At 38.3% G+C, this 23789-nt stretch overlaps 3 protein-coding genes across 4 annotated transcripts in view; 1 reads left to right on the top strand and 2 right to left on the bottom strand.

Moving 5' to 3' along the window:
* LOC105215594 (ATP-binding cassette sub-family A member 13) overlaps positions 1–8217 on the top strand; it is a 34337-nt gene extending 26120 nt beyond the window's left edge. Inside the window, exons 8-22 of the mRNA XM_011189597.3 lie at positions 180–1087; positions 1149–1269; positions 1335–1525; positions 1677–2011; positions 2071–2251; positions 2315–2613; positions 2670–2842; positions 2902–3869; positions 3939–4119; positions 4177–4289; positions 4364–5075; positions 5144–5251; positions 6864–7259; positions 7315–7410; positions 7487–8217. Coding sequence (XP_011187899.2) covers positions 180–1087; positions 1149–1269; positions 1335–1525; positions 1677–2011; positions 2071–2251; positions 2315–2613; positions 2670–2842; positions 2902–3869; positions 3939–4119; positions 4177–4289; positions 4364–5075; positions 5144–5251; positions 6864–7259; positions 7315–7410; positions 7487–7759 — 5055 coding nt within the window. The 3' untranslated portion in view covers positions 7760–8217. The remainder of the gene's footprint in view (positions 1–179; positions 1088–1148; positions 1270–1334; positions 1526–1676; positions 2012–2070; positions 2252–2314; positions 2614–2669; positions 2843–2901; positions 3870–3938; positions 4120–4176; positions 4290–4363; positions 5076–5143; positions 5252–6863; positions 7260–7314; positions 7411–7486) is intronic.
* Positions 5334–6837, bottom strand: LOC105215593 (uncharacterized). Its single transcript, XM_011189596.3, has 2 exons — positions 5957–6837; positions 5334–5887 (listed from the first exon to the last, which is right to left on the bottom strand). The coding sequence occupies exons 1-2, from the start codon at positions 6607–6609 to the stop codon at positions 5449–5451; spliced, it is 1092 nt and encodes a 363-aa protein (XP_011187898.2). The 5' UTR covers positions 6610–6837; the 3' UTR covers positions 5334–5448.
* A 1635-nt stretch (positions 8218–9852) lies between the features above and the next one.
* On the bottom strand, positions 9853–23073 carry LOC105215592 (peptide transporter family 1). Of its 2 annotated transcripts, none has more exons than XM_029042458.2 (7): positions 22933–23073; positions 12803–13029; positions 12154–12232; positions 11572–12075; positions 11430–11512; positions 10946–11362; positions 9853–10885 (listed from the first exon to the last, which is right to left on the bottom strand). In XM_029042458.2, the coding sequence occupies exons 1-7, from the start codon at positions 23066–23068 to the stop codon at positions 9905–9907; spliced, it is 2427 nt and encodes an 808-aa protein (XP_028898291.2). In that variant the 5' UTR covers positions 23069–23073; the 3' UTR covers positions 9853–9904. The 2 variants fall into 2 exon arrangements, with proteins under 2 accessions (XP_028898291.2, XP_011187897.2); XM_011189595.3 differs by lacking the exon at positions 22933–23073 and adding an exon at positions 18050–18325.
* Positions 23074–23789: the final 716 nt, after the last annotated feature.

The following is a 23789-nucleotide window of genomic DNA, read 5'->3' as shown; positions in this document are numbered from 1 at the left end:
TGATTTGATAAGAAAATGCTTAGATAGATGAGATGAAATTAAAAATGTATGGCCCATCCTTGGTTGGGTTGCGAACCTTTCAAATATGCTTACCGAAAATTCAAGTGTTTCCTTTTTTTTCAATTAAAAAGTCGTTACTCCAAGTACCACTAAAATATTAAATTCCAATATCTTACCAGGCCAACACGACGTTCGAGGAGTTGAGTCGTTTGAAACGACTCTCAGTAGCCGTCGCTGATATTGTTACCAAATTGCGTGAAGACGGACCGTTTCAAAAGGGTTTCGATAGCCTACTCAAGTTGGCCACCTCACAAACTGTACGCGCATACATTGGGGATGATATAAATGTCGACGAAATTGTGGGAATTGTCAATCGTATACGCACCGATCCGCTCGTCTATGATATTGTTATGACAATTAAGAATATACTGGAATGCTTCTCCGTGGATCGCTTTGTGCCGCTAGCAAACGCCAAGGATTTACAACTCACAGCGTATGAATTGAACGAGAAGCGTCTATTCTTCGCTGCGGCATATTTCAACAAGACCGACAACGATGTATCCTACAAACTGCATATGGACACCGAAAACACGCAACCGACCTTTGAGAACAAGAATCGCTTCTGGTTTCCGGGTCCTTCGCGCAGCATGATACGTGACATGAAATACCATCGTGGTTTCGTACAGATAAAGAATGCCATCGATATGGGCATCATTAGACACCAGAAGTTGTTGCATAAAAACGTCACTGAGGAAGCATCGTTCGAGTTGAGCACAAACAGTCCCATTTCAATTGAAATTGATACAGGTAGTGGATTTGGTGAGGACGAGGATGAAGATGATGATTGGTCGACACCGAAAAAAGAAAGTCTCGCACCGCAACACGACGATAACGGTCCACCCAGTTCAATGGAGACTATAGTGAATTTGGATGATTTGAAAGTGAACACACGCAGAAGACGTCAAGCACTGCTCGATCTACTTAGCGTGTTCGGCGGTAACAACGCAGACACACTGAGCAAGTATGGTGTGGACGGACTGCAAATGTACACGAAGCAATTCCCATATCCCGCCTATACGCATGATGAGTGAGTCTTCACTTTGCGACCAACATGGAATGAGTTTAATTATAAATTTGTATATTTGCAGCATGAAGACAGGTATTTACTTGGCACAGGCCATACAAGTAGCTTTCTTTTTGGGTCTGGTCGCGCAAATAGCGAACTGTGTGCGTCACTTAATCTGGATGCGCGAAAGTCGTAATACAATGGTAAGTGGTGCATTATGACTCTAAGCATTGAATGAAATGGTCATATTTCCAAAACTTATTTCTAGATAATGCGTTCCATGGGTCTCAAACCGTGCTCGGAGCTTACTTCTTGGATTATCGTTACATTTGTGGAGCTTGTTGTGATTTTTGTGGGTGTAACATTTATCCTGTACATTGGCGGTCTTCTGCAGTTCGTCTCCTTTATATTCGTGATGTTCTTCTTGATTGTATTTGGCGGTTGTTTGATCTCTTTTTGGTAAGCTCTCAATCTAGCTATGTATATCAAAATCGGCAGAACAAATACAGGTTCGCTTTCGAGTTTATTTAATATGGCTCGGGAGCTTTAAAATCCTTTACCAATCAATTACCGTAAGAAAATACAAAATTCTCCTATCTTTGTTTTCCAGTTACATGTGTTCAACTTTCTTCACGTCGGCCACAATTGGTGCTGTGGCCACCGCATTGCTCTTCTTTATTTCCTACTGCCCCTACATTATTGTGCTGCTCTTCGATTCGCATCTCAACTCGTTCGAGAACTTCTGCATCAATTTGTCTTTCACAACGGCTTTCTCGCATGGTTGGAGCCATATAATGCGCATGGAGCTACAAGAGTTCGGTTTGAGTTTTGTGCAAGTCTTCCAGGAAGGCATGAGCGGCGAATTCGGCTTCGCATTCATTATGATAATTGTGGACGCGATCATTTATGGCGTTATCGGTTATTTGGTTCGGCGTTTCATGGATGGTAAGCCAATGAGTTGTGAAAGAGAGTATATTTATGTAATACATATTTTCCAAATGCAGATGAGTACCGTTTCATAGAAGTGCAGCGCGAGGATTTGGATGCAAGTGTTGGTGCAACACTGACAAACGTGAGCAAATTGTATGGCGAGCAAGTAGCGGTGAGCGATGTGAATTTATCACTGCTCAGGGATAAGATCACCTGTCTACTGGGACGTAATGGCGCCGGAAAGAGCACAATTATGTAAAGAGTTCATTTCAGTTAATTTTTTTAAATTTACAAACTTTATCTTCCTTACCTCCGCAGCAAAATGCTAACAGGTCAGGTGGTGCAATCGACGGGTCGTGTTATACTCTCACAAGCAATGACAAGTGGTGATGAGTTCGATAAGGTGGGCGTATGCTCTCAAGACAACATTTTGATACCGAATCTAACAGCGCGCGAGCACTTGGAATTATATGCGTCGATCAAGCTAAAACACAACTACAACTCGGAGGTGGATAAAACACTGAAAAGCTTGAAGTTTGGCAAATATGAAAACTATCAGGCTTATCAACTGTCGGGCGGTTATCAACGCAGGCTTTGTGTCGCTTTGGCGTTCATAGGTACGAAACGAAGTATATATTTCTGTTACAGCATTTTAAAAACAAATCTCACGTAGGTTCCCCAAACGTTGTAATTCTGGACGAGCCTTGCAATGGTGTCGACTCTAAGGCGCGCAAGGACATCTGGGAGCTGATACAACGCTTGAGAAAAGGACGCGCTGTGGTCTTCGCGACACACTTCCTGGACGAAGCGGAGTTTCTGAGTGATGTAATGGTGATCATGAAGAATGTAAGTAGGCTTGCGCATTGTTGGAAATGCAAATAAACACTTGAATTTCTCTTCGGCAGGGCAAAGTCATAGTGAAACATAGTCCTGAAACACTCAAGGAGTACTGCACATCCGGCTTTGAAGTACTTTTCCATTGCAGTGACAGCCAAACTATATCTGAAATCCGCACCATGGGTAAAGATATGCTTGACAGCTTTAAAGAACCCGATTGGTTAGATAGTGGTGATATTCGTTTACAAGTGCCTTACGACCAATGCGGCTCCACCAAGTCATTGAATTACCTCGATTACCTACAAAACTTACAGCACGGTGGACTTATTGCAAACTTACGCGTTGAGAGTCGCAATTTGGAGCAAATTTTCACGGACTTACATGAAGACAAGCAGAACACTAGCAAGGGTGTAAACACCAGGTTTAACATGAAATCGGTGGAGCTGAAAAACTCGACAGTGGCTAATATAGTGAATAGCGGCTCGTTAGGTTTATTTGCTGCCATTGAAAATTTACTGCGTAAACGCATCATACACTTCAGCAGGAATTATCGTATACTCCTTTGCGTCATCGTATTGCCGGCGATATTCGAGCTGCTCGCCATGTGGTTTGTCACATATCGCCTGGAAGACGACTATGATAAAACGATTAGTTTCACGCGCGAACTTTATCCGAAAACAACGCAAATGTTCAGCATGGAACTGAATAAAACCCTAACAAATTCCGCTTACGAAGGCTTGGCAGAGCAGTGCGCCGCTGAGAATCCGTGCCGGGAGTTTACAAACTCCAGCACCGCATTCTCTTGGATCTTGCAGTCAATGAATGATTATCATGAGAAACGTTATGGCGGATATTCTTTCAACGACACGAATGCCATCGTTTGGTACAACAACAAAGGCTATCATGCTATGATGGCTTGGCTGAACGATTTGAATACGAGACTGCTGCAAGTGGAGATGGACGACAGTAATTTCAGCATCACAAGCTTCAATGAGCCTTGGAAACTTGGCGCCGCCGAGCTCAGTACGACTTCAGTGTAAGTGAAGACAAAAAAAGCGATGGCGTGAGAAGTGAGTTGGATTAATTAAATTTCTTTTTCTCACAGTTTACGTCAAGCTGGTGATTCCTCCATGGTCTTCATACTACTCATCGCCTTTAGCTTGGTAGTGGCTGTGTCATCTGTTTTTCTGGTAAATGAACGTGTGAAAGGTGAGAAACTGCAACAAAAACTTTGTGGCGTTAACTTAGCCACCTACTGGGGCGTGGCGTTTGTTTGGGATTTTCTGGTGAGTACACTTTCGGAAAGAGAAGTGGTAGTGACTATAATTTTCATTTCTTCCTAGATTATGGTGCTCGCCATATTGGTCTGTGGCGCCATCATATTCGCCTTCGGCTTGCCAGTTTTCGTGGCGCGTCAAAATGTTTCCGGTATATTCGTGCTGGCACTGCTCTTTGCGTAAGTTATAAAAAATGTGTATAGTAATAGTATCTTATTTGAGGCTAAATGCAATTCTCAACTTAAATTTCTAGATTCGCCTGTATACCCGGTGTGCATGTGTTTGAGAAATGCTTCAACGACTCCAGCGTGGCGATTGTGACCATCTTCTGTATGAACATCATCATACCACTCTTTACCATGGCCAACATCATACTGCTGGGCGTGGTCGGTGACTCAGAAGTCTGGGACAATTGGCGTTATTTCCTCAATCGCGCATTCCTCATCTTTCCGCAACACGCTTTGGGTGATGGTCTACTTGAGATCTGTAAAAATTATATGGTTTCACTCGTCTTCCAGCGTTACGACATCGATTCGTACAAACATCCCATTTCCAGTGATTTGCTGCGTCCACACATGCTGGCATTATTCATAATCGGCGTCTTCTTCATTGTACTGAATGCGCTGCTCGAGACCGGTCAGATTTACCAAATGCGCGAAGCGTTAGTCAATCGCCTGCCGTTCTTCCAGAAATATGCGCAACGACAGGCGGAAGAATTGAAAATCGTGTCCATACAAAACTCGCTCAAACGCGCCGATAAGGATGATACACCACAAGTGCTCAAAGTGGACAACCTCTGCAAGTCGTACGACCGCGGTCAGTATGTCGTGAAGAATGTCACATTCGCAGTGAAAGCGGGCGAATGCTTCGGTTTGTTGGGCAAGAACGGCACTGGCAAATCGACAATATTCAAAATGCTCTCTGGCGAACTGCAGCCGAACGTGGGCGACATCAATTATTTCAACGTAATTACACAATTTACAACAACATTAAGCCGAATTATTCAATATTTATAAATATTTCTTATGTTTAGGGCGAAATCGCTTATTGTCCGCAAACGAATCCGTTAGACTCGCTGCTGACAGTGGAGGAATGCATCCGGTTCTATGGAAATCTGCGGCGCGTCGCTGCTATGGACAAGGTGAGAAACACTCATATTTTACATATCTTATAGCCACACGTAAGTCCTAACTGTGGCCCGTTTCAATAAAACCAAAATGTGGTTAAAAGAAAACACAGTACATACATATTTATATCACTATGAGATATACGAGTACATAAATGAAGCACACATTTACTATCATTTCTTGCATCTTTGCGAGAATTCAAGAAAAAAATTTATTGATCGTATTCATTGATCATAACCTCCAAGTGAATGCAATCGTTGCCATCGTGTGAAAGTATATTGATTTCGCCGCGATTCAAACGCAAACTGTTCGTATCGTTAACCAGAAACTCACTCGGGTTTTGTGATTCGTTCAGCTGACGCACCTGTGCTATGATGCTGCGCGACGAGGTCATTGTCATATCGTAGGCGGTCAGAGTGCAATGGATCGGTTTGGTGGACTGCACGCTCACCAGCCAAATTACTAACAGGTGTTGATGCGCGTTTTCCGGTTTAGTTATTCTTGCCTCGAGCTGTTTATCCTCCAACATAGCACTCCAAGACGTGCGGCACGCCATTATCAGTATGGGCAGGTGAGCGTCAAGATGTTCGTGTGGCTTTGGCAGAAAGGCGTTATGTATGCAAATCCCACGCTGTGCCGGCGGATCTGAGCTAAAGTGTGAGAGTCGAATGAAAAATCAATGTCTCTCATACAGTTATCATATTACTAGTGTTACTTACCCCTTCTCCTTAACGCCACCATAGGCAAGCACACCCAAACACACATTATCACGGAAATCCAATGTAGTGGCATCGAAAATCAACACAGAGCGCTTGCCACCATAAATTTCTTGACACTGCACACCAAAGTCTTCGCTGTGATCACGCAGATAATGCGATAGCACCGATGTCACGCCTATAATGCGTCCGCAAGCGCCAATCGGACACTGCACGGGTGTACGCGAGATCGTCAGCAACGAATCCTTTTTCTTCAACGACTTACCGCCGACGCTCGTGCCTGTAACGGTAGCGGTGCCACCAGTGCTTGAAGCGCCCACTTCAGTCGGCGCGGTGAGACTCTCTAAAATCGTGCGCTCGCCATTTTGCGCCAAACGAATTTGTTGACGAAATAACGCCACATCTTGTGTACTGAATTGGTCGAACATATCCTTGCTACAGCTCGGATTCCAATTCGTGAAATCGGCGTTCATTTTGAGTAGCTCCTCTTTGCGTTTCTCAATGGCCTGTGCCTCTTGTTTCTGCATTTTGAAGCGTTGAAAATTCTGAAAGTGATCATACATGGTGGGCTGCTGGAACTCCGGTCGCACCGGTGCGCTACCGGATGATCGTGGCTGTAATCTATCACAATCTTTACAGCAATTGGCCATGTTCATTGTTTGCCTTCGACGTTTGCTTTGGTGCGTTTTGCTGGTGCTTAATACGGTGACGGTGCTGTGACTACTGTAATTAGCTGGCTAGTGCTTTTTATTAGGGGAGGATAAGTTTCAGGAAATAAGTTCAGAGGAATTTGCTTTGATAAATTTTGAAATTTTAAAGTATGAAACACTTAAATTTATTTATAAAAAACAAAAATAGAAGACTGTATTTTGACAAATTTTTATTTGAATTTCTGACTAACTTTTGACAGCTAATAGAACACATACTGGAGTCGTTCCAACTGAAGTCGTACCGTCACGTGTTGGTTAAGAATTTGAGTGGCGGCAATCGGCGCAAGCTGACAGTGGCGCTCACCTGTTGCGGTCGCACCACCGTCGTGCTAATGGATGAGCCCACCAGTGACATGGATCCGGTTACACGCGCCATTGTCTATCGCACCATACATGATCTACTCGCCACACAACGCGCTGTGGTGCTCACCTCGCACTCGGTGTCGGAAATCGATGGCATTTGCCATCGCATTGCCGTGCTCAAGGATGGTCAGATACTGACCTGCAGCAGTCCGGAGAGTTTGAATGAACAGTATGGCGGCTACTATAGCGTCGTGATTTATGGTGACAACCAATTGATCGAATCGGTGGAGAAGGTAAATCCAAACACAAATGAGGCTAGAGTTCATTTAATATCATTAACATTTACAGGCTATTCACATGCGCCTGCCGCAGTGCGTGGACTTCCAGACTTATCCGCATTCCATCAAGTTTAGTCTTAAAATACAGATGGTCAAGCCGCGTGAGGTAAGCACACTCGGACTCTCGAAATAATTTAACTAAAGCTGTGCTTTAACTTTCCACCTTTTCTTTTTCCCCTCAGCACGATGTAGAGGCAATGGTGCCCCCTCAAAGCAACAAAGTGCTCAGCTTGGCAGATCTTTTCCGTGAATTGAACACGCTTTCGAATCAATATGAAAATCGTCTGCATTACACCGTCAACCATTGTCGTCTGGATGCAGTGTTCGAGCGCATTTTGGATTCCAGTGAGAAACCTTCTACCTTCGCCAATGGTCTGAGCAAGTCGGGCTTGATGGGCAGCCCCTCAACCGGTTACATACACAATGGCTACGTGGAAACGGAGACTGTCACATGACCATCCAGCGCGTCGTTGCTTCCACCGTCGCGAACAACTGTTCAAGGCTGTCGCGCTGCGCTAGTATAGGCGAAGCTGGCCGGCAGCAACGATCTTGATTAACAGCGACAAGTCTTAGAGTCCAACTACATATTTACTTAATTAATCTATGCGATATTTGCTTGTGATAAGGTTTACTTTTACTCACGTAGGACTTTATTTTATTGTGTTTTCTGTGCTTTATTTTTGTTTCCATTTTCGAACTTGCAAAAGCCTCGTCTTTTTTTATCGAATTTAGGATTTTTGGGTGGATCTGCGTAATTATTGTAGTTTAGTTTTAGTGTACTCGTAGTTGCTAAGTGCAAATTTCTGTGTTTTTATGTCCGTGGAAGTGCTCTACCAAATGTGTTTTATCGATATGTATGTTTGTTTCTCTGTCTTTGTTCTATAATTGTTTCTGTAATTTATTAGTCAAGCCGTCACAAGTACCGGAGCTGAGCTCTGAACTCTGAAGGAAAAAACTTATGAAAATAATTTCACGCTAAATACTATAAGTATTAACCTTTGTTGTAGTCTCCAACTAATATACATAATTACATAATGTCATGATATTAACTATGATATGTTAAATCACAAAGAAACTTCTACCAAATGTGTCTTTAATATTATATACATACATACAAGAATATTTATATAAAATAATTATAATTATTTTCTATGTGAAATATATGTATTTTATGAATAGAGAAAAAATTCAATAAATCGCTTTTTGTCTGTATAAAAATATAAAGATAATCAAAGTGAACGTTTTTAAACTCTTAATCATGCCTTCATATGGAGCCAGTTAAACAAATTTGTTTCAAGAAAAAAACATCGTAAGATCTCCAACCTAAATGAGCCGGAAGTCAACCACTTAGAACCGTCCAAATTACGAATTCCAAATCATTTACTGTCTCATAATTTCGAATGTGTGCATATTGAGAATGGAATTTGGCCAACATATTGTCAGTGAAGCCATTAGTTCTGCTTTCTAAGGCTTGTCAAAAAATCGAAGCGAATGGGTCTGGTGGTGAATGAGGACAAGACGAAATTTTTCTGTTATCAAACAAACATTCATTGCATTCGCGTCTTAGTTCCATTGCCACTGTTGGCAGTCATAACTTTGAAGTTGTATATAATTTCGTATATCTTGGAACCAACATTAACAACACCAATAACAATGTCAGGCTCGAAATCCGACGCAGAATAACTTTTGCCAACAGGTTTTTCTATGAATTGACTAGGCAATTGAAAAGTAAAGTTCTCTGTCGACGAATCAAAATCAAACACGAAAAGTCGCTCATCATTCCCGTTATGTTTTAGGTGCAGAAGAGTGGACGATGTCGACATCCAATGAGACGGCAATAGGAGTTTTCGAGAGAAAAGTTTTGCGCATAATGTATGTCCTTTGAACATTGGCAACGGCGAATACCGCAGACGATGGAACGATGAGCTGTATGAGTTATGCGACGACATGGAGATAGGTCAGCGAATAGACAGCAGCGAAAATACAGCAGCTACGCCAATTACATACATTGGCACTCAACAAAGGATTCTGTTTTCCTTACCAAACTCGATATATATCAATAGGATATTATTCGAAAATTAAAGAAGTTACTCAACTTTCTCTTGTGTGGCATATACATTTCCGATATGAAGGGGTTCGTCCCTTCGTGGAACCTTGCTCTCATCTTAATATTCCTAGCAAACCAACCGATTTGCTCCCTATCTTGAGTGATGTCTGTCGAAATTGATGAAATGTTTTTACGGTTCTCTCAAGCCGCTCGTCCAGCACTTCCGAAAATATTTTTTTATTTTTTTTTTATTTTATAATCATTTATACAATAAAGTATTTATTATATAAATACATGAAATTGCAGCACTGGCTACTAGGCCTTCAGCCGGTTCCGAAAATAAATACCAAATTTTGTATTGGGATTTTTAACTTATTTTATTTGCGTTATATTTGTTATTATTATTTACAACTACTATTATGAAATATTTACTTTTTGTCTTTCTATGCTTTAACCTAATACTCGTAAACTCATTAAGTACAAAACCAATACTCATATTAATTAACATTAAATTACATATTTACTAGTACAATGGAATACAAAGAAATTCAGCCTACTCATCGATCGATTTCGCCACATTGTCAATGCCAACCTTCTCGTTGGTTTCCGCCGGCGTTAATGGCTCAGCTTCGCTGTGTGACGTCGACTGGTTCGGCTTGTATCGGTAGGCAACAAACATAAAGATGATCATATCGACAAACATAAGACCAGCGAACAGGAAGAACTCGGACGCTTGCGAATCGAAGAGTTTCAATTCGGCGATAATCACGACAATCACATTACCGAACGCCACTGTAAGTAGCCAGCAGGCTTGCAATACTGATTTCATTGTCACCGGCGCTTGTGCATATGAAAACTCCAGACCAGTTACGGAGAACATAACCTCACCGAGTGTCATAATTACGTATTGCGGAATCAACCAGAAAATGGAGATGAAATTCGGTTCTGTTACAATAACGACATTACTCTTATAAACACCGCTCGATTCTTCGTTTATTATAACCGTATATATGCCACCAACTTTGAGGTACTGATTTGCTACGACAGTGTTATCGACCAGAATTTCATAATCGCCAGATTTCAGCTCGGTTTGGTTACGCAAATTGGCTGGTTCTGTGTGCTCAATGGAACCCTTCTTATTCTTCCACTCAATTTTGCGACCCGACTGCACGTTTGCTAAAGTACGTCCGAAGGGATAACCACGGCTGGGTTTGTCTATTTTGTCCACGGCCCATATTAGTGGATGTGTGGTATTTCTCGAATTCAAAAACAAGTAATGTGCTGTTGTTGTATTGAAAACAAATGTCTGTTTAGGGAATTCGAAGCAGTTCAGACCCGCTTTCTCAGTGAACTGAAATTCGACATACAAATGATTGGTCGAGTCAATGTTAATGCTTCGATTCACAAACATATCCAGCGGCGCTATGTCGAAATTTAAACCGGTCAAATTGCTAGTAATGGCATAATCACAGTGTTCACCATTGTAAACACGAAGTTGCGCATTCCCAGGGGTTGGCATAATCGGATAGGTGTTCTGTAAAAGTATATATATTTTTTTTCAACACGAAAACTTAAAAAAATAGATTTCCCTCACCTCCAAGCTTAACTCCACGAGGCCGGAAACAACGAAAGCTATGCCCGCAAAAATGCCACCTAATGTCAGCTTTTGCAATGGACGACGAATACCGATGAAGCTAAGCAGTGGATAGAAAAGGAGCTCGTAAAGTGGAATGAAGGCCAGAATCAAGAAAGGATTTATCATTTGCATTTGATCTGGTTTGATATCCCACGATCCCATGTCACCATCCATACGTGTTGCCTGTATGGTCCAACGTGAACCCTGCTGATCGAAGAGTGCCCAGAAGACGGGCAACGGCAGATAGAGTACCAGAACACGCATCAACACCTTGACATCTTCGATCAATTGACGGTCGTATTTCTTATCGGCGTAGTCTAGCCAGTGTTCGCGTGGATTGGTCTTCTTCTCACTCCATCTGGTGGAAATTGCGTTCTAAAGTATACAAATAAATATGGATTCGTTAATATTTTGCCAAATTTCATTTGTAAAGTGAACTTACACCAATGGTTTTGCTGACCAACACGACCATATTGCCTGCTGGTGGTTTGCTCTTGTACAGTGGACGACCCAACACGAAGACAACTGCGACATAAACAGATAATGTAGGAAGGACATTTGCAATTATAGAATAATATACTCACTTATCGAGACAGCCATGAGCAGCGCCGGTACGCCAAAAGCCAATGAATAGCACTCCTTTTCGCCGAAGCAGTGCACATCCTCGCGTAAAATCGGTGTTACTGTAGTCGAAATCAATGAACCAGCATTGATCGAGAAGTAGAAGAGTGAGAAGAAAGTGGTCATTTGCTTCACTTGTTCGGGCATCTTGAACTGATCGCCGCCAAAAGCAGAGACGCACGGTTTTATGCCGCCCGAGCCCAAAGCTATAAGTGCCAAACCGATCATGGTAAATGTTGTAGCGGGCAAATTCAGCGGCGGCACCGCACCAAGCGCAACCAACACGGAACCAGCAACATAGACAAGCGAGAGATAAAAGATCGTTTTGAATTTTCCAAGCCAACTGTCCGAGATGATCGCACCAAAGACGCACAAGAAGTATACAAGCATAGTGAAGATGTGGAAAATAACGGTAGCGGTGTCGTCATCGTAATGCAGTTGCCGGCTCAGGTACAAAACGAGAATGGCTGCACGGAGAAACAGTTATTAGAGACATTCAAAAGAAATGTTAAAAATGCGGTTAAAGCAAAATAGTTTGCACTTACTTCGCATGCCATAGTAGTTGAAGCGTTCGCAGAACTCATTACTGATGATAAAGAACACTGATTTCGGATAAGGTAGTTTCTGAAAATAAACCGAGATAATTTTTTTGTAACACACTTCATATCAATCGAATATCATCGAACGTGATGTCTGACATGTATTGTATCATAAGCACTCTCGATCAATATACCAATTTTAATTATTAATTAAGTATTTCTTAATTTAGCCTCCCCAGTTAAACACTACGACTACCAGACACTGTCATATAGAAAATTGCTAATGCACAATACAAATAACTTCTGGCTTTTTGTACGACTCACTGAAGTAGTGCCACGTGAGAATATACGAGTACATTTATAATATTATGATAAGAACGATAATAGGAACCAACCGACGTAGTGTGTTACGCAACCGGGCCCGGGGTCAGCGCTATTACGTTTTCAAACTTTAATAAAAACTCTCATTCGATAAGCTATACATATTACTTAGGAAATCAACGGAGATTTCAAACGCTTCAAAATCTCACTCTAGAATTTAAGCTTAAACTGACTATTCGCCCATATAAGGTACATGATTAGCCGTGAAACCTGACTGTTAATTAGCTTGGTGCTCCTCTGAATATTGTCAGATGTCGTCTTATAAGAAATATACCTTGACTTGTCCCTCTGCTTCAGAGACATTGAAAACAGGTTCGATGATACGATCCTCAAATGCACCATTCTTATCCTTCTCAGTTAGGCCATTGCTAGGTACAATCGGATTCTCCAGTGGTTTTTCAGCAATTGTTGTAGCCTCATGAATTTCATCGGCCGCAGACTTGCCATTTTCATTTATTTCTGGTTCTGCGCTTTTTGAAACCCCATTAGTGGGTTTATTATCTGTAAATATATTATAAATAAGAGGATTAGATTGCAGAAAGAATACAATTTAGTTTACTTGGTTTAGTTTTTAATTTTTAGAATATTAAATTCGCAAAAGCTTTTGATAATTAAACATCCATCCAAAACACCTTTTAAATATCGATGAGGAGGGAAAGATTTATTGGAGTGTACTCATATTAAATAAATTGGATATGGTCGCCAAGTTCAAGACAGTCTTTGTAGTGAAGAAAAGTGACCAGAAAAGGGTATAAAACTTCCGCTGAGACATATAAATCAACTATTTATAATAAAAAGAACACGACCAATGAACTTTTTCAGGACCTAAGCATCCCTGGGAATGTGTATGTGAAGTCATAAAATAAAAAAAAAATGGTATAATACAAATGATCTAATATGAGATCGAGCGGGAAGCCGATCTAGAACGATAAAAAAAAACAAATGACCAATAAATACTTTAACCGAAGAGTAGCTAAATATCTATCCAACTGTTTAATACGTAATAATGCCTATATATAAATAGATATATTTACAATACACTCGTATAAATGCTAATAAAAGTGCTAATATTTATTTTAGGAACACTTATCAATACTCCACTAATCTAGTCTAGTCTATATCCACAGCGCATATCGAAGCGTGCGAGCCGAACCAGGTGGCATGCAGATTATCATACCAACCTAAGAAAATTCTAGATAACGATTGATATGGATATATTTACATTACAATGTGTAAATATGCAATAGCATGCAATGCACTTCATAAGTCAGATCATATTCTACTTATACTTATACAGTATTATCATACCAAACACTCATTTCTAATGTAGATATGTTTTTATAATCTCTACTCTCTTTATATTTATCAACAAGAAAGTTTATGGCTATGACAATCGTGTCTAATCGGTTTGTTTTCCAAAATTCCCAAGATAAAAGCACTCAAAAACCTGTCGACGGATGTCGCTTATTGTACAGCCTAGTCGTAGTGTCGAGTTATCACTGTCGCGTACAAGCTATAAAATGATAGTTATAGAGATTAAATATGTACTTTTGTGAAAGTACGAATTTACGACTGCCATATTTATTCGCAATATTCATTCATAAATAACTCTGCGTCATCGAAATTCTAGTGCCAACTGGCTATTCATTGGTGGCGAGTGGAGTTTAGCGAACAATTTATTGCACGTCAATATTGATAGCGGCCTTGTGAAGTAATTGCTCCCATAACAGTAAAATCATGAGGTGGAATTAGTGAATTTTGGGTCTAATGAAAGGGTTTTTTCTTGTGTTAAATATATTAAATACTTTTAACATTAAATAAAGAATAACAATAATTTTGACTTATTTATTAACGTTCGATTGACTAATCGACGTTCTCATTTTCATTATCTGTAAGGTTATCATAAAAGGTTTTCTTCAGAAAACCAAAAAAAAAATTGTGCAAAGAGCAAGTAAATACGAAGGCTAACGATTTCTTTTGAAGAAAAAATAATATTCTACTCCTTGTAGAAGGTGTTATATATATTATAATTAAATGGTACAAGAGTGGGTTTTTATCTTGGTTGGTAGTGTATATAACGCACATGAGTTAAGTTTTTAACCATATGAATACATTGTATTCAAAGGTTATATATAAACTGTAATCTAAGTGATAAGAAAGTTTTTATAATCGCAGATATACTTGGTTTATAATTTATTAGCCATCAGATGTGTTGAAATTTGTGTAGCACCAAACTTTAGTTCATGTATTAGTGGTCATAATAAATTTCCCAATACATATGCTCATACGTAAGACTATAGAGTGCGTCATTAGAATAGATGAGCCATGGTAAAAATTATCATAAAAGTATATCCTTGCGAATGCGGTTCGAAACTATTTGGACTATCTACTTGTGAAGGTTTGTAAGGACAACAAAACTAAAAAACAAAAGAAAGATGTCAACCGATCTTTATAATATCGATATTTATGCGAGGGTCTGTTGAAATTGATATTACGCAGACGGAATCAAAGTCCACGATAGGTGAAGCGATTTCGATTCGGTTGTAATTTCTTTCCTCAGAAAGAATGCGACATAGGCCGGCATTAATTTCTTTATTGTTAAGTCATGCCTTGAATGGCGCATTAAATGACTAATCATCGTAGTGGTAGTTGTACTATGTAATGGAATGTAAGTGAGACGCAATTGAAAAGTGATATACTCTACGTATATGTAGTTATATATTCACAATAAATTACTTAAATTTACAGCCGGTTTCAACAGAAATATAATTAGTTTTTATATTTTTTTGGTTAATTAGTTTATATAATCCTGTATGTAATTGTAATATTGAAATGTTTTGAATAATTGCTCACTTATCATGTTTCATTTTAAGCGAGCGCCAAAAGAACACTCGTTGACAAATTTCAAATAATATAAAGTAAAAATTTAATATTATCCGAGTTTAAAGAAGTTGTTTACAAAAAATATCTACAAATTTATATTGCTGAATGAAGAGAAAAATAATTTGAGTTAAAAAAAAGTACAAAATGTAACGAAATTCAACAACAAACGAAACGAAGAATGTTTTGAATAATTGAGATCTTATCACTTATGTAAAGACCTTCGATGAAATTTTATCTGCGATGAGCACTATTTCGCGTGATGAGCACTCGTTTACAAAATGCAGACTTATTATATTCCGCTGAGTTCAACAATTTAACTAAAATTTTATAAAATGCAGAGAGTTTTATAAATGTAGAGTATAAAGTAGTAGTATAGTAGCCCAACGTAACAAACTCTAAATCTCTGCGCTTTTGTGTTATTTGCTGAATAATAACTCAAAGACTTTGAATTGAATTTAGCCATTTTAGTTTAATTCGAGAAAGCTAAAAAATTTAATAAATTAAACAAATAATTTTAAACTAAGTGATATACACATCATGTACTTAAGTTGCATTCAGATATGCCAAGTAAAGTACTTTCGGAAAGTACTTGCAAGGGACGTCATACTAGACAAGCACGGATATTATTCGTGCGACTCTATATTTTTCAAAACAGATACACTCCACATAATAACTTTTCAAATTAATCATGTTTTCCATTATGCATATTAAAAAAAAATGACTAACATTTTCAGAACAAAGGATATTTTATTAATTTTTTCTAGTTCCTCAGTTTTCATATAGTGTTGATATTTATAAAATTTAGTAAATATCAACACGGTGAATGTAAATTGGTAAACATTTTAGTACATTTTAATATAAAAAATAACTTAACACACAAATCGTTTGATAACATTTTCAAGACAAATTTTATATTTTAATACAAAAAAAGTGTATTGCAGCTATCTAAATTCCTCTAACAGTACACTGCTTACAAGTAATTATTGAAATAAAAAAATGTGGTTTTATAAAATTATTCTTGCATTGCAGGAACCATCTTAAGTTCCTAAACCGTTATTTCTTATTTTAAAGAACTTCTGTAAGAACTACTAAACAAATATACAGTGACTCATACTCAAAGCCGCACTCATTTAAAAACTAAATAGTAGTTCATTTGAAATGTTTCTTATTTTTATATTTTTCACGCATCTACTGTGTATAAAAAACATAAATGCGAAATTTCTATGGAATCTGCCAACAACAATAACAATTCAATTGGCTTTTAAGCATTATTTTTTCGTCATACCCTTAACGCTAAAAATAGCGAAGTATGTAAGCAAATTTGGCAGCTTTTATCACTTTGCTTTTAGCTTTTGCTGAAAGTACATAAAGTAAAGTACACAAATTATAATTAATAAACATAACAAAAGGGCATCTCAACTTTCAATCTCAAAACTCCATCTCAGTCCCACGACTTAATTGCATTGAACATGAATTGGCAAATTTAAATTGAGAGTGGCCCAGCGTCTTCAAAAAAATTTTCAAGAGTTATAAAATATGTGCCCGATAAATGGAAAACACCGACTCAAAATACTGTAAAAACCTGGTGGAAAGCATTCCACACAGCTCTCAAGCCGTCATCGACGCTAATGGAAAAAATACACATTATTAAATTTTCTATTTTTCTCTCAATGAACGAAATTAAACGTCAAGAAGTTGGTGTCCGATTTTCAGTTCGAACACATATAAAGCATTATTAAATACAAAATATCGAGTTTGTTTGTATGTATATGGGGTGACTGTAAAATAAATAATAAAAATGGAAAAAGATCCATGATGTTTTACTGTTAAGATTTTTAAATCAATTGAAAAAGCAGTACCAGAGTAAATTTTACACCGTACGGTTTTGGGTATAAGATTTGCCACCAGATGATCTAGCAGCTGTTCAAAAGTATCATCTTAACAAACGTGCAAATAAGAGAGAGTGAGAATGGTGGCACTTTACTTGAGTCATGTCTCCGATTTGGGCGAAAAATAAAAACAAATCCATATAAGCGCTTATATTGAGCGCAATAAATATGAAAATATTTGCTAAGATTGCACTTAGTTGCTTTTCGTAAATCTTTCTCTATTTGCTCAATGAAAAAAGCAAACTTACAGTTGATTTATGACGTTCAGTTAACTAGCATTTGAGTTTACTCATTTAAATAGTAGTTTGCCCAAGCAATGCAATGTATAGTAGAGCGGGTGTGACGATATGTATGTAGGTAAAAACTTCTTTGCTTCATTGCGTCTACTTTAAAATATTCCTGGCGCGTATCTTAAATGTTTGTGTTGTTATTGAACATTTTATTTTTGTAACAAATAATCTAATAAAATACTGTCACAAAAATTTTTCTTTGTTATTGTAATGTGTAAAATAATTGTATTTTCTTATTTTCCTGGAAATGTGGGTTTTAAGCCACTTAAAGGGGAAACACACTCATCAAATTAAGATACATCAAAGCAGACGTTCACACTCAAGTTGCGGTTTGTATTTCACAGTTTGTGAATTATTTTTTTGAAATGCGCTCGCTTAGTGATTTCAGAATAGTTTTTCAATAAGGATTTCAATAAGCACAGATATAAAAAAATTGAATTTTAATTATTTTCATTATACCATTTTCCTCCGTCATTTTGTTGCAGCGTTGCTTTTAATACTTCAAATTTTAATTTTTTGTTTTGTGTTGTCTGTTAATCCTCCTTGCGTGTCACTTGAATTAATTATGCATTGCACACTTTATTTATCTAATTGTATTGCTCAACGAACAAATCGCGACATTCACGCCAAGTTCAAGCGCGCGCACCGATTCAACTTTATTTTGTTACTGTTTCGACGTGTCGGAGAGATGCACGTCTAAGTCCGTTAACGGCGATTAACAGACTGATTTTTTAGAATTAACTCCGACACATATTGAAAACAATCAGTAGCAAATGAACCATATCGTAACGCCGACATACACACATACACACACACACACACACAGACTCCCACACACGCACACACCGGTTAGAGATATGCATTTGCAGTGGCATAAGGAAAAAAAAACAACAAGTAAGGACGCACTGGGTTCGAGGCGAGGCGGAAGTGTACGTATGCACTCGGCGCAAGTGATTACAGTGAAATATTTCATCGAAATCATCGTATAGCGAATAATATAAATCGAAATAGTATAACGAAATTTTATAGTGAAATCATGTATCAAAATTATATATCGAAATTGAATATCGAAATCGATATTCAGTATATTCCATATACTAAAATAATATATGCAAAATGTATATCAAAATCATAAAAACGAAATCCTTTATCGAAATTGTTTATCGAAATAGCATATCAAATTCCTTATTAAAATTGTATATTCAAATCGGATATCGAAATCATATATCGGGATCGTATAATAAAATAGTATATAGAAATTGTATTTATACATTATTATCGATGTGTTGTGTATTTTTTTAGAAATAAATGCCATTAATAAGGGACGTTTTAGTCCACGCTGGCACTGGAACTACTAGGAGGTTGTCGCTAATCAATTTTTGTTTTTTTTTTTTTTGGAAATTTCGTAACGGTATCTATTTGAAGTTTTTATTTAACTAAATTGACATTTTTACACATGTCTTTCGCCTATTTTGCCTAGAAGAATTAAATTTAGTTCTTTGTCCGGAGGCATTAATTAATCTTCCCCATCTCAGAGTTATTCCATAGATCTATTCCTCGAAGGAAACCTCAAAATTAAAATTATAATATTAACCCAGTTTATCTGGAGGCTTCTTAAGACCGAGGAAATGTAAACATATTATACGAGGCGTCGTCAATAGTTTTCTCATTGGCAACCGTTGTGTTATACAAAAACTTTAGTTGGAATAAATGAAAAATCCCTATTAGCAACACATTGGACCGGGGCATAAAAGCAGCAACAGCAAATCGTCAATTTGGAAGTATTTGTACATTGTAGCGTACTCTCTCGCAGGTACGTTAGTACACACTTGTATTGTGCTATAATTGTACACGCGCTCGCGCTTGTATCGCTGAAGCAGGTACTTGACTCCGAAAACAATAAATTCACACTAAAAGTGTAAAATGTAATATTATATACATACGTACATACGTGTGCGTGTGCTATTAAATGGCTAGAAGCAGCAAGAGCACAAAAAAACAATTATTCGTGATAAGAGGAAATAAAAGCGAAGCAATCACAAGTTGATGGACGGCTGGGCAGGCGCGCAGCGGCCACAAAAGAACAAGGTGATAACGCAAGATATCGGCGCTGAAGAATTTATGAGCAGCACGATTATTATTAAAATACTCTGAAATATTGAGCGACGAGGCGCATGCACACGCACACACAACCACATAAGCGCATGCTGTGATCACAAGGGTTCGCGCGACAAGCGGGCGACTGTGAAAGAATTCAATCAAATTAACTTGTCACAATCGAAATTATTACAGCAGCCGAGAAAAAAGCGTTGAACATCACAACTTACAAAGCGTGAAACAACAATGCAACTGGTAAACGCTACCGCACGGCAGTGGATCGCACTCAGGCAGCGGCGGCAGCGGCGGTGGTAGCAGCAACCGAACAGAAGTGTTTACAGCAACAACGTGCCGCCAAACATTGCTTGGTCATGTTTTTTACACTGTCTATCTTTCGATGTGACAACGGAAATGTTGAAGAGCGGCGCGCCAGCAGTTAGGTTAGTGTGTCGCTTGAATTTCTTCTGCGCTGCGACGCCGACCCTTTCGGCCACCACCGCGGCGTATGAGTATCTTGTTGAGATACTTTAATGACAACAATCAGCGCTTATCAAATAACATATGTGTATGTATGTATATATTCGAATGCTTAAACTGTAGTCGCGATTTTGGCTTTGATTGAGTTCGATAGAACAAGCATAATTGCGCTAAGTATCAATTGAAAATTGTACAAAAGTCTCAACTAATCGCCGCGTCTGGCCATGTGTTTCAAAAAAATAAAAGAAAAAACGCGCACTCGTGTTTCTTACGAATTTATTAGTTTATTGATCGATAAGCGGAGTGCATGTATTAGCGCTGACCTTGGCGGGCTCAAACTTTGTTGATGTCAACTTTTTGTTAGAAAACATTCGAAAGGAATTATTATACAAGTAGCTGGCTTAGAGAGACAAAGCCAATATCAAATATATATATATATTTTTCTTATAAAATTGCTCATTAATTTATTTTCCTCTTCTATTATATTGTAATCGTTCTAATCTGTAGCCGATATCGGACGCATTGTGAAAAAATAGTACAATAAGCGACGATTTGAATGATTTACAGCACGTATTTCCCTACGTATACCACTGGGTATGATTATAAAGCATTTAATTTCGACAATACACATACCAATGAATAAAAAGATTAGTAGATATGCGTAGATTTCGAATTTCGTGCATTTGGGGGCATTGAAAATGGTCTTCAACTCAACAAACTCTGCAACCGCTTTGTCGTTGTCGAGAGAGTGTGAGAGCGCGAGTTAAATAAGAGCGAAATTTTGTGAAGAATTAAGATACAATTTAAAAAAAATATTCAATCGGAACTCTCTAGTGCAAATTGGGCAATAAATAAAACCTCTTAATAGGAAAATGAAAATTGTAAAGGCAAAAAAACAAAAATGTTCGTTTAAACACAGAAGTGTGATAAATACAATTTACAATAAAGGGTAATTACACAATCGTTAATAGCTTAAACAAAATTGCAAAAAAACGTGATAAAATTGATTTATAGTCGCTATAAATTGATTAGGTAGAATGTATAAGTGTGCTTTGACGTATTAGTACTTGAGATTTAGGGATCTGTTAGCAACAAAGCCGTGTCAAGCATCATAATTGCTATATAAAAGTAATGCGAATGTTTTTCATTAGCTCCAAGGAAGATGGTGGAAAAAACAAAATTTTTAAAATATTTATGGAACATATTTTCAATTACTTCTATTTCTATGAAAATCCGTTAGAAACATCGAGAATTTAGTAACTGAAATACTAGAAGGGTTATATATTAAAATTTTTCCGATTAAATAGGTGTCTACCAATAGATATGACGTGATTTTTACATCTCGTGGTGGCCATGTTTGTTAACGGAAGTGTGTAACATTTTGTCAGTGCACTCAGTAAGGTTTGTCATTTCATCATGTCAAGTTTCACTTTGGTACAACACTTGAGAATTGTACAAGATTATTACACAAATTCGTTGTTCAGTGGCTACTATAAGAGCTCTTCGTGGAAAACGTTGCAAAGAGTCTCACTTAGACAGTTTCGACTGTCCTTTATGACACCCAAATACTTCTGACGTATCGCCAACACCCTTATGATTCGACAAAGCGCTTGGACTCTATTATAAAGTTATTAAGTCGGCTAATGTCGATTACAGTCACTTCGCCGCGTGCGCCTAAGATGTGCTTACCGAGGTGTTTTAGCCTTAGTGTCCTGGACATTGAAGAAGGAAGTGCGTGGATGATTCCTCTTCGCCTTCCTCCAAGCAGCTTTGGCAACTAGAACCTGGCTTGATCCCTAACCTCACTGCACGTGTGCCTATTGGACACAAATGATTGCGGCGAGATGAGCAGAAAGACCTCGCTACTGCACAGGTGATGGTTGATGTCTAGCGTTTGACTAGCTCACTCGAAGTCAGTGTGTCTAGCGCTCTAGCGAAAGTAGACCACGGACTACCCACCCTCTTCCTCTCCGACATCAAAGTTGCTAGGGTACCCATTCTTGTAGACTGGTCCACTTTGCACAAGTCGGATTTTAAACTAGTTCAAAGCTACTGATAAGGGTGTTAGACACTCCCTTACTAGCTTAGATCGTCCTGTCATCGAATCCAAGGCGGCTCTGCTGACGGAGGGAATACACACCTCTCTGAAGGATGCCGCACTTGGGATCAGTAACGCCCTTAGCCCAAGAAATATTACGGCTATTCAGGCTAGTGTTGAGGTCAATCCGAATCAGGGCGAATTTTGCGATTGGGTTTAGTTCTGTAACCATATACGATTTTAAAGAAACGCAATTGCATCCACAAAAATTGACTCAATGGTGCGGATTGGGATACGGCGGCATCATCGGGTATTATTTCCATGATTTTATAACTATTTTTTATGAATAATTACATATGGTACTCTCACTTTTTGATATTTCTAATAAACACGGATATCTGCAATATATACATGAACACAAAAAAATGCTATAAAAGTTGCCTTTCGTAGGAAAAATCATTGCCCTTGTTCAACCTTATTTTTTTTTAAGTATAACACACATATTATATCGCATCACACTTCAATATATAAATACAACTACAATTAATCTAAATGGAAATAACTAATAATATAACAGGTGGCTTAGCTATTTTGGAGCTATTTTGCAATAAAAATAGTAATAACATTTTTGCCAAAGTTAATAAAAAATATTTTTTTCACTAATTATGTCCGCAGAATATAATCATCGGTGATTAAATGTACATATGTTTTTTTATGTAGTTATATATACCCTTTTTATTATGAACATAAGTAGCGCACGACAAGCACTTGTCATCGAAGACGTAGATCGTACGATTCCGTGGCACCTTCATGTATGCACAGCGCAAGAGGTCCGTTTCCATGGCCGACTTTTTAAATGAACCCATAAAATAACGTCTTATCAGTTGAACAATACATAAATTTCAAGAGTTGCAATAACTAGTTGAGCCAAACACACACACACTTTCCGTTCGATAAGTGGAAGTTAATCTTCTCAAATTCAAGTACGCAACACTAATGCCAAGCCAATGACAGGCCTGCCAATAAGAAGTCAATAAATAATCAGCGAAACACTTGCATTCATACGCCGCCGATCTATGTAAAGATACAGATATATCGATATCACTTCCAATCTACAAGGCATTCCAATGAATCGATAATAATAACAATAGAAAAGTACGCCGCCACACGCCGCCCATATGTATCTATGGCTACAACAACATTTCAACCTGTGAAATGCATGTAAATATGTATATCGCGATCGGCTTTGGCGGACGCACAAGCATTTCAATTGATATTCAATTACAGCGCTCGCTCCTATTGACAGCTACAATGAATTGAACATATCCATAAAGGCGCACACAATGTGGGAGTTAAGCAGATGGCAGGCGACACAGCTGTCGCTATTTTGAACAGAATGCCATACAAATGGGCGTTTGAAAACTCTTTTGTACGTCATCTATGTGATCGCAAATGGTGAGAGATTTTATGGAAATTTGCGCACTTTTTAATGGAACTATAGCATAGCAAAAGGAATTCATACCGTCGCTATTCTATTTGGGTCTCGGGAAACAAAGAAGTGTTTTAAAAATATGTAAATTGTTTGCC

Source organism: Zeugodacus cucurbitae, chromosome 5 (genome assembly GCF_028554725.1).
Source record: "Zeugodacus cucurbitae isolate PBARC_wt_2022May chromosome 5, idZeuCucr1.2, whole genome shotgun sequence".
Taxonomy (NCBI): Eukaryota; Metazoa; Arthropoda; class Insecta; order Diptera; family Tephritidae; genus Zeugodacus; species Zeugodacus cucurbitae.
This window is presented reverse-complemented; position numbering and strand designations above follow the sequence as displayed.